Source organism: Nannospalax galili, unplaced genomic scaffold (genome assembly GCF_000622305.1).
Source record: "Nannospalax galili isolate Female #2095 unplaced genomic scaffold, S.galili_v1.0 scaffold330, whole genome shotgun sequence".
Lineage (NCBI taxonomy): Eukaryota > Metazoa > Chordata > Mammalia > Rodentia > Spalacidae > Nannospalax > Nannospalax galili.
In genome coordinates, this window is record NW_008329640.1 from 3363092 (window position 1) to 3373472 (window position 10381).

At 46.9% G+C, this 10381-nt stretch overlaps 1 protein-coding gene across 8 annotated transcripts in view; it reads left to right on the plus strand.

Moving 5' to 3' along the window:
• Positions 1-6874, plus strand: part of Angel1 (angel homolog 1) — a 25828-nt gene extending 18954 nt beyond the window's left edge. For all 8 annotated transcript variants that reach the window (XM_029567052.1, XM_008840126.3, XM_017799901.2 and 5 more), the window contains 3 exons: positions 2226-2295; positions 3992-4155; positions 4921-6874. In XM_029567052.1, the coding sequence (XP_029422912.1) occupies positions 2226-2295; positions 3992-4155; positions 4921-5081 (395 nt within the window). In that variant the 3' untranslated portion in view covers positions 5082-6874. The remainder of the gene's footprint in view (positions 1-2225; positions 2296-3991; positions 4156-4920) is intronic.
• Positions 6875-10381: the final 3507 nt, after the last annotated feature.

Sequence of the window (10381 nt, forward strand, 5' to 3'; positions counted from 1 at the left end):
AAAAATGCATCATGATTAAGGGCAGCCACGTGGGTAATGCCAGCCCATGACAGTCTTAGTCTCTGCCTAACTTGGTTAGCCAAGCGTGGGCAACCAGTGGGGGTCCTGGGGAAGTCCATAATCATGAGGAGGTGGGCTGTGGCAGTTCCAAGGGTCCTCTGTTGCCAAATTATCTGGTAAAGACACTTAAAGATAAGCATTATCAAGAGAAACAAAGCAAGTCATGGTGTAGGACAAGTTGAAATACTTCTGAGACCATGTACCTTTTAGCCAATCAGCCAGTTGTCAAAGGGGCTGACTGGCAATGAAGCCAAGGAACTGGGCCCTTCACCTCGGATGTATATAAATAGAGGAATTTTGTCTCGTGAATTATGGACCGTCATGCTAGTCAGTCAGATCCTGGCCTACCCACTTAAGGTTTTTCGCAGGTACCCATATGGAGTTTGAATCTCCTGTAGGGTAGACACACCCAAAGCCTCGACCCATGGTTAGCAATGGATCTGGTCCTTTCCATTGGCCGGTAATGGGATCCTTCCATCTTACCCGTACCTCAGGTCTCTGCTTCTCTTGTCCCCAATGCTTCTGAAACCGGGATTCCAACTGATTTTTTTGAAAATTAAGAACATTAATAGTGAATAAGGCCATACCCAACTGTTGGTGGGGGCTTATTCCCCCTTTTTGTTTTTGTAATTGAATTTTTAGGTTTTGATGGTTGCAAAGCACTGGAGAAAATGAGACTGAGCATATTTAGATTTAATGTGTTGATGGACACAAAAATACTTAAGCTTTCCAAAAGGAGCATAGTGTGTGACATCTGTTTGCCACAAGGAATTGGGCTTGAGTCCCCTGGGGTTTACCCCTGGCTGTTGCAGAGGCGGTACCTGTAGAAAGGGTTGACAAGACTTACAGGTATGTACAATCTTCTTTAGGTCCTTGATGGGAACTTGAGGAAACCTCTTACGGAGTCCCCACCAATTTACATGAGTGAGGTTATGTAACCCCTGAGCTTCATTCAGGCCTGCTGACAGGACCTGGGTGGAAGCCACCTTGTCTGCCTCTGCATTGCCTTGGGATAAAAGCCTAGGCAATCCTTGGTGCCCCTTAAGATGTTGTAAGAAGATAGGAGCGTCTTTAAGGAGCGTACGAGTCTGAATACTGTCAGAAAGCAATGGCCATGAGTTCCTTGAATTGAGCTGCTTTTTGGTTTCTCCACATCTGCCCCAGTCAGTGAAAACATGGTTGGCTTTACTAAGAACTCCCTTGGCCTGGGATTTGGCGAGTGCTGCTGCTGGTGGGCTGTAACACTCGGGGGCGGGATGGTTCCCTGGCCACCCACAGAACTGAAGGGGCGGGGCCCCTCCCTGAGCCACCTTCCCCTGGGCCTTTTCAACTGTTGGCACACTGACAAAGGTGGTTTTGTTTTTTTTTTTGTTGTTGTTGTGTTTTGTTGTTGTTGTGGTTTTTTGTTTGTTTGTTTGTTTTTCAAATGCGCCCAGCAGCCACTGCGCAGGTCCTGCCCGGCTTTCACGTGGGCCCCTGACTCGCTCACTCGTTCAAAGCAAGCCAGGCCGCACCCCCGGTAACTTCCTTTCGGACCTATGCAAGGTGGGGCCTTTAGATCCCCACATCTTTTTTATTGGTTAGTCCAGCTAAATATTTGTCAGTGTCAACCCTTGTTATCTTATTAATGTCAATAAACTCTGTAGTAATATCCCCCTTTTCTTCCCTGAGTCTGGCACTTTATATTTTTTTCTTTATAAATGAGTATACATTGTGTGTGTGTGTGTGTGTGTGTGTGTGTGTGTGTATGTGTATGTATATGAGCTCATGTGTCTACATATATGTACACATAATGGATAGTACGTGATAAAACTTTCAAGGGGAATGCATGAGGAATTTGATGACATTGGTTGTCCCTGGAGAGGGGAATTGAATAGCAGGGGTACATGGAAGGGAGTCTTCACTAATTTTTTTCCTCATTTTGATTTTTGTACTATGTGACTGTACAACCTGTTCTTTTAAAAATGCAATATTAGAGGCCTCAGGTTTTTGGCCTTGGTTTTGTTCATTTTCCTTCTCTCCTCACTGATTTTCTTTCCATTTTCCCTTATAGATCCTTCTGGAACAATGTAGTCAAGGATCTGAAAGGGATTTGAAGGTGAAACATTCTGATCCTGCTTCACTGTCTGTGGATAATAAAACCTTTTCTCTCTGGTCCTCTATAGATCGACCTGCTGGTTGGGCCGAGTATATCCTTGAGGAAGACACATCTGAGCTTGAGCCTGCCTTCCCCAGGTAAACTTCTTTCCATCTTCCTTCTAGATGTGAGAGAGATTCCCCCTGGCCATCCTGAGACTGATTTGGGGGAATACTTTCCCCCAAGCTCTATATCTTTCCCTTATAAGCTTACAGAGGATTGTACAGGTGATCTTCTTGCAAGTCAAAAGCCCATGCAGTCCTTCCTTGAGGGATAAAGCCTCCCAGCAGGCTTACTGGCCCACAGACAGGGGTACATTGGATATTCTTTACCAGGTGAATGGAGATTGCAGATGAGGATTATCAGGGGGTCTCAGCAATAGTGTGTCTGTTTTTAGGTTAATTTTAGTCAAGGTAACCAGTTTTGTTTTGTTTTGTTTTTATTGTTGTTTTTCTTAGTATGGGGAGGAGTTCCTTGAGATTTGAGTTTTGTATTGTTACTTTTCCTGTTGCTGTGATAAAATATCCTGACAAAAGCAACTTAAGGGAGAAAGGTTAGTTTGGTTCACAGTTCAAGGATTGTAGTCCATCATGGCGGCCAAGTGATGGCTGCAGGAGCTTGCAGTGACTCATCATACGCATCCACAGTCAGGAAACAGTGATGAATGCTGGTGCCTAACTTCCTTTCTTCTTTTTATTAATAAAGTTTAGGATCCCACCCATAGAATGGTGATATCCACAGTCAAGGTGGGTCTTCCTATCACATTGACCATACTCTAGATAATTCTACACAGGCCTGCCCAGAGGCTTGCCTCTTAGGTGATTCTAGGTCCTGTCAAGTTGACAGTATTAACCACCCCAACTCTATTCTTTGTCAGCTTGATGAACTAAATAAATCCCCATGTCCTTATGGGTTCACAGCCATCTCATAATGCAAAATGCATTCAGCCCAACTTCAAAAATCCCCATAGTCTTTAACATTCCCAACACTGTCTAAAAGTGCAAGTGCTGAGTCTCTTCTGAGACTTAGGAAACTCTTAGCTATGAGCCTATGTACAATCAAAAAAAGTTACATACTTCTAAACTACAATGGCACAGAATAAACGTCTCACTCTAAAAGGGATAGCAGGAAATAATCAGACCAAAAAAGACCAAAACTCAGCAGAGAAAACACCAAATTCTATAGCTCCGTGTTGGGCACCTGGATCTTGCAATAAAATCATCTGAGCTCCTAAGGACTTGAGTAGCCTTAGCCCCTGTATCACACATAGCCTCTCTCTTGGGCCAGATCTACTCCATGTCTCCAGCTTTCCTTGGTGGTCATTCCATGATCCTGGCATCTCCAGTATCCTGGGATATCCACTGCAACTTAAACTTCATCTTCACAGCTGTACATAGAGATTCTAAGGGCCTTCTTCCAGAGACTCTGACACTGCCACACATTGTCTGGCATTAGCATCTGCCTGAAACTACCCTTAGGGATTATCCCTTGAAAAATCTTTGTAAGGGGCTAGAGAGATGGCTCAGCAGTTAAGATCACTGGCAGCTCTTACAGAGGACCTGAGTTTGATCCCCAGCACCCACATGGCGGATAACAACTGTAACTCCAGTTCCTAGGGATCCTATGCCCTCTTTTGGCCTCTGTGGGTTTTGTACCGCATACATGCACTTACATATATGCAGGCAAAATACTCATATACATAAAAAATAATCTTTGTAAAACCCACAGAGAAAAATGATCTGAGAAAAATGTAATAATTTTTGTTAGCTGACATCTTCCCCTCTGTCACTGTAGGACTATAGGCACCATCCAGCACTGCCTCCACCTGACCTCAGTATATACTCATTTCCTGCCCCAGCATGGCCAGCCAGAGGTCACCACGATGCCGTTAGGTCTTGGCACGACAGTGGATTACATCTTTTTCTCAGCTGAATCCTGTGAGAATGAAAACAGAACTGGTAAGCTTGGTGGATCAAGAAGCTACCTCAAGGCCAGATGTGGTGGCATACACCTTTGATCTCAGCATTTGGGAGGCAGAGACAGGCTGATTTCTGTGAGTCAAAGACTAACCAGATCTATCTACATAGTGAGCTCCAGGCCAGCCAGGGATACATAGTGAGACCCTGCCTCAAAAAGACTAAAGAAAACAAAGAGGTGCCTGGGAACAGCCTTTGGTGGTTTGGCCTAGGCTACTGCTTGCTTTTTTCCTGTATCCTTGTAGCATCAGAGGAGTAGGAGGTAGTTACTCTCCATCCCCATTTTAGAGTAAACAGTACAGCACTAGTTAGTGATGAGACTTATTCGGGGCAATAGTTAGGGAGAGTCTTGGTGAGGTCAGACCCTGTGTCTTCTCACCAATAGTCAGTGAGCCGTTCACTAGCCTCATGCCTATTTTGCTTGATACATATTTTTTAGAATGTTTGAATTAATTGCCTATGTTTAAAAATCAGATTTTATACAGGCAGTCTATGTTTCTGCTTCTCTTGGAAAATAAAAAACCTTGTAATGCTGGGCCCTTTGCCCCAACTGTCCCTGTACTTGTCCTTGTTCACTGATGTTATCACAGGAGTCTGTGAGGAAACTAAACCTCATAGTCAGAAGCTCAGGAAGGGATTAGGGAATGTCACCTACTTTAAGATGGGAGTTCTGAGAGTCCTGCCCTGTCTACCATGCAGCATGGCTGGGTGGCTACTAAACCCACTGGCTTCTGCTTTGTGCCCCAGATCATAGGCTGGATCGAGATAGAACTCTCAAGCTCCTGGGCCGCCTCTCCCTCCTCTCTGAAGAGATTCTCTGGGCTGCCAACGGCTTACCCAACCCCTTCTGCTCTTCAGACCATCTCTGCCTAGTAGCCAGTTTTGGCATGGAAGTCACTGCCCCGTGAAGCTTCTCTTCTGGAAGAGTGGACTGGATCGACGACTGCAAATGCCCCATGCTGTGGAAACTTATGTCCCTGCCCTGCCCCTTGTTCCCTTCTGCCCGTGGTTAGACTTTGTCCAGACCTTATCCACGTTCTCTGCCTGTGGCCCCTGCTCTACCCCAACCTCTTCCTAATCCTGTGCTACATGCTTGGTGGCCCTGGAAGAGGCAGAAAGGGTCTTCCCTCCCTTCCATGTACCCAGCACCCACCTCGATTTTTAATGACCAGGGTTGTGGGAGCTATTGATCTCATTGGTTATTTGCTTTCAGGCCATTTCTTGGTATACCTTCTGACCCAGCCTTCTCCTTCCCTTCATGACCTCTGGGCCAAGGAGCCCTTTGGCTAGGCATGCACATGAGAGGTGTTTGTAGTGCTTCCTCTTCTTGGGATGGGACTACCCAGCACAGCCAGATCTTCCTCTGCCTAGCCCACATGCCACAGTGAGGTCCTGGGCTTGGGGCAGGTTGACAGCATGACCCGGAAGCTGTGTGCTGCCAGAAGGCCGCAGGTGTGGGGGTCCTTTCTCCCTTTACCCTCTGGGTTTCATTAGTCAGTTATCCTGGCAGCCAGAGCACACTTGTTATCTGGGCCCACAACCTGGAGCAGCAGTTTGAGGATGCACTATACCCAAGAACTCCTCCCAAACCTAGATGATTTGGGCAGAGCTGCCCTGAGGAAAGTAGAAGTTTGAAGCCTTGTGTTGGGATTCAGTAGGCTGGCATGGTGTGACTTTGAAAACATTTTAAGGATAAGGAGAAAGAGCCTTCAGGAAACCTGTATCACTGGATTCTACAAAACTGGGCAAGAGTGGGAGTCCCAGTAGGAAAGAGCAGGGGCTCCATCGTTGCCTCAGCCTGGACTAGAGTCCCATGGGACTCATTCTGTGACCTCTACACACCTAAAAACATTTTTATTTCTCTCCTCACATCACTTTTTACTTTTTTCTGCCTCCTGCCTTTCCTGTTCCCTTCCATTTTCTCTCTAAAAAAGCCTGCTGTTTAGCTCAGTACTAAACCCTCTCAGCAGAAGGGTGACTTTGGATGAAACAGGTCTAAGAACTCAGGGTGGCAATGCTAAAGATTTGCTCCGCCCAGAAAGACCTCACACTCCTTCCCTTCCAGATCTCCTGGCCCACACAGGGCCCTTGTAGCCCAGACCATGTCACCTGCATGCTGGGGTGTGGCCTAGAGTGTCCTTGGGGCCAGATCCTCCTCTTATCATTAATTCAGAGTGGATGCTGGCCCTTGTTGGTTTGCCTGTACCATCTCCACAGTAGATGAGGTAATAGCCAGGAGGGTCAGCCAGATATGGTGGACCAGAGGTTACTGTTCTTTCCTTTATATGAAAGCCAAAGACCCAGCTGAAACCCATTGCTGGTTGTCAGCTTCTTTTCCTACGAATGTCTATTTTTAAACTTTGTTTTCTAGGTACAGACATGTGCCTGTCTGAGCCCCAGGCCTGTCTGTCCACAGCCTCTGTTCACTGTCTCTCTCTGGGTACCTGCTGGTATGGTCTCAAGACAGTGCCCTCTTGGTTCCCAGGATGAGGGCCCATCATTGTTCTGCCAGGAAATGCAGGTTCAGACTGCTAAAGATGGCAGAGGGCCAGAGCGTGACAGTTTATCTTTTTCTTGTTTTCTTATTTGTTTTAGAAATAAAGTGTGGGGATTTAAATGGTATTTAAACTGCACTTCGCAGCCGGCAGAACCGAGCAACATTTTTTTCAAATAAAGGCTTACTCTACATCCCCTGCCCCCATTGTTGGTGTTTTTATTAAGACCCTGAAAGGCAAGAGTTTGAGAGAGGGTTGGAGGATGTGGGTAGAGAAAGGGACCGAAGAGCTTTGATCCTGAGAGTGGGGTCTCAAGATTTAAATGGAGAACAAAGTTTTGCCATCTGACTTGGACATCCTCCCTGTGCTCTGACGGCCTGGGAGGAAGAGGGCTTGCGCAAAGTCTTCTGCCCTGCCCTCCACTGGGTGCAGCTGCCCACATGTCCCAGACATGTGAGGTGATTGACTCTAATGTAGCTGTTTGTTCTTCCATCTGCTGCCCTGTGCCTCTCTGTAGCCTGTCCCCTTTTCAGACAGATTTGTGTGGAAAGTGGGATAAGATACATTTTTCCTGGTCAAAGCTGTGGCAGCTGGGTGAGGCATGGTGTATGTGGCAGATGCCTCTTGCTTAGCATCTATTTCTGATCATCTCTTTTGCATTGGCGCCAGGGCTGAGCTGTGGGCCATCTGTCGTTGGAAACACTTTTCTTCCTTGCCAGGCTGAACTATGGCACTTTAGTCCTCCAGTTTCCCTCTGTAGTACACCAAACCAAGGTCATGTGAGACCAGGTGTGGTTTTCTTCCTTCCACAGATTCCCAGACCCCATACTTGACTTCAGAGCCAGTGTCTGAGGATCTGAGTTATTTTAAGCCACCTGGAGCTTCAGGTGCACTGTGCTCTAGCTCAGAATCCATAGATTATGGAGAAAGCAAATTTTACCAGGGATTAGGAAGACCATGCCTCATCTTGACCAGGGTGGTTGGTGACTAGGAAAATCACATAACACCTCCATGGTTTATTCTGCATCCTTTGGTGAAAGGGATTAAAGTAGTACTTCTACTGTGAGTTTTCAGATCTGTGTTGTTAGTACCATGGCAAGAAAGGGATGCTAAGAATTCCAAAGACTTCTAGTAGGAGATGGGGTGTAGGAGATGGGGTGAACAATTGTCCCCAGATAGGTTGGATGACTAATCCCCTGGGCTTGGAAGTAACTGAAAGCTCTTAAGCTTTGAGTTACAGTTCTAAATACCCCCTTTCCTGAATGGAAGACCCCCCTAGTTCCTCAGTCAACACTTAATACTTCAGTTAATAGTTTAGATTGAGCTTCCTCTCTCTCTCTCTCTCTCTCTCTCTCTCTCTCTCTCTCTCTCTGTGCAGGAGTCATCCACCTTGTTTTTTTTTGAGATAGGGTCTTGCCTTTCAATTGGCCCAGGCCAAAGTAGTGTAGACTGGCTAGCCAGTGGGCCCCAGGGATTCTCCTGTGCCTGCCTTCCCATCAGAGATTTGTTCTGAGAATCAAACTCACTCAGGTCCTCATACTTGCAAATACTTTACTATTGAGCAATTCCCTGCTTGCACTTTCAACGTAAAGATAACAGCACTGTTAGAGGACAGTGCAGGTATGGTCCCGATAGCACCCTGACACTTGAGGAATTAGAAACCCAGAGACAGGCACAGAATCTGGAAATTTTGCTTTATTTTTCGCTAGTCTGCTCCTCGAGCACAGGTTCTCTTGTGGAGTAGCCCTTTGTAGGGCAGGTGCCTGGGGGAGAGGAGCTCAGAAGCAACTTTCAGCTTTAGAACCAACATAAAACTGGGCATGGTGGCACATGCTTGTACCCAGTGCTGGGGAGGCAGACAGGAGAATCCTGGGACTCACTGGCCAGCCAGTCTAGAGAAGGGATATGATCAGCCCAGCATGGTGGTGTTTGCTTTTTTCTTTCCAGTTCCTGTGCTGTTATAGCAACTCATTGAGGTATTATATTTTGGTCTGTTAAAGCAAGGTGCAAGCTTCTCTTCTCCCAAGGTGGGAGGGTCCATATCTAGTTTCCACCAGCAGGAGCAACCTGGAGTCCTGGGCTCCCAATACCCTGGTGCACCCTGCCTGTCCTTTTCTCTCTTCCTGAGCAAATATGAAGAACTAAACTGTTGAAGACAAGGAATACCCAGAGAGCACAGTAGGGTGCAGATCTGCCAGTGGCAGAATATTGTGAATTCCGTGTTTTGAAGGGAAGTCTGCCCTTCCATCCATCCCAAGTCAGTTCCTATGATTCTATAGTGGAGGCATCAGCTGGCTAATGGAGAGAAGGGCATTTTTTGAGCATTTACCTACATGTACGTATGTGTACTACATGTATGCCTGGTGCCAGCAGAGGACAGAAGAGGGTGTTAGATCCCCTGGAACTGGAGTTACAGATGGTTGTGAGCGACTGTGTGTATGCTGGGAACTCAATCTGGGTCTTCTGTAAGAGTAGCAAATGCACTTAGCCACTGAGCCATCCCACCAACCCCAAGAATGACTTTTTAAACTCTACTACACTTGAATTCTTGGAGGTTCTGATTCCCATGAGCAAATTCTCTCTGGCTAGGGATTGGAAGTTGTCATGTGGGCTGACTCAGAGAGCTGGCCTTCCAGCTGACCTGAGATGGCCCCTCTCCATCACCTGCAAGGCCTCTACAGCTGATTCTCCACCTCCCTTGGCAAACACTAAGGGTTACCAGGCAACCCCCCTCTGGGTCAGTCTCCTTAGTCTGTGGTATGACAACTGCTTCCCATTGGCACTGCCCTCCACAATAGTCAAAATCTTGCCAGGTCTTGGCAGATGGGGGTAGCAGACCATCAACCTCTTCAGGGCTCTGGGAAGTGCCATGTGCACTCAGTTGTCACATGCCTAAATTAGGTAGGCACAGGCTGTGTGCCTGGGAGAACCAGGGCTGCAGGGAGTGAGGCAACCCCTTCTCCCAGGGAGCTAGGTTCCAAGCCACTTAAGGGTCAGGAGCAACACATCTTCATGCTATGGACGTGACTTAACAGTGACCATGATGACCCTGCTTCACTCATGACCTAGGCTCACCCCAGCCCTTCTCCACCCTTCCTGCATGCACCAATAGTTCAGGTCTGTTGTTAGCCTGCCTCATTGGAGCTTGCCCACCAGGCCCTCAGCTATACATCATCATAGCTGGACTAAAGTGTGTACACATGTCCTCATAGAATGCCATATTCACTGTATCCACAAACTCTCGTTACCTTTGTGGAAAGGCTCTTCAGGGTATCATTTTAGCTGGCAATAAAATTGCCTTTATTAACAGTGAACAGTTCTAGCTGTCTGTAGATACCAGTAGATGGCCTCTCCTCCCCAGCTGCTATGCTGGCTCCCAGCCTGGTCATCACACCACTGCAAATGTCAGAGGCTTGCTAAACTATATTTCCAACTGAGACAGAGTGGGAATTGACTGGGTTATGATGTAACCTCCCAAAGATGCAAGGATCCAGGCTGACAAATGCTATGGGCTCTAAGAGCTACTTCTTGTATGAATTAATTTGGTTTCAAGTGTTTGTGCTTGCTTTAGTGTGGGAGGAGGTGCAGAGTCAAGGGAAAGTGGGGTCCCAGAGATGTTCCCCAAAGCGGAGGACAGCAACCAATGAGAAAGGACTTCAAATCCTTGTTGCTGTGGATTCCTGAAACAAGCTATCTTTTGACTTTATCCTGAT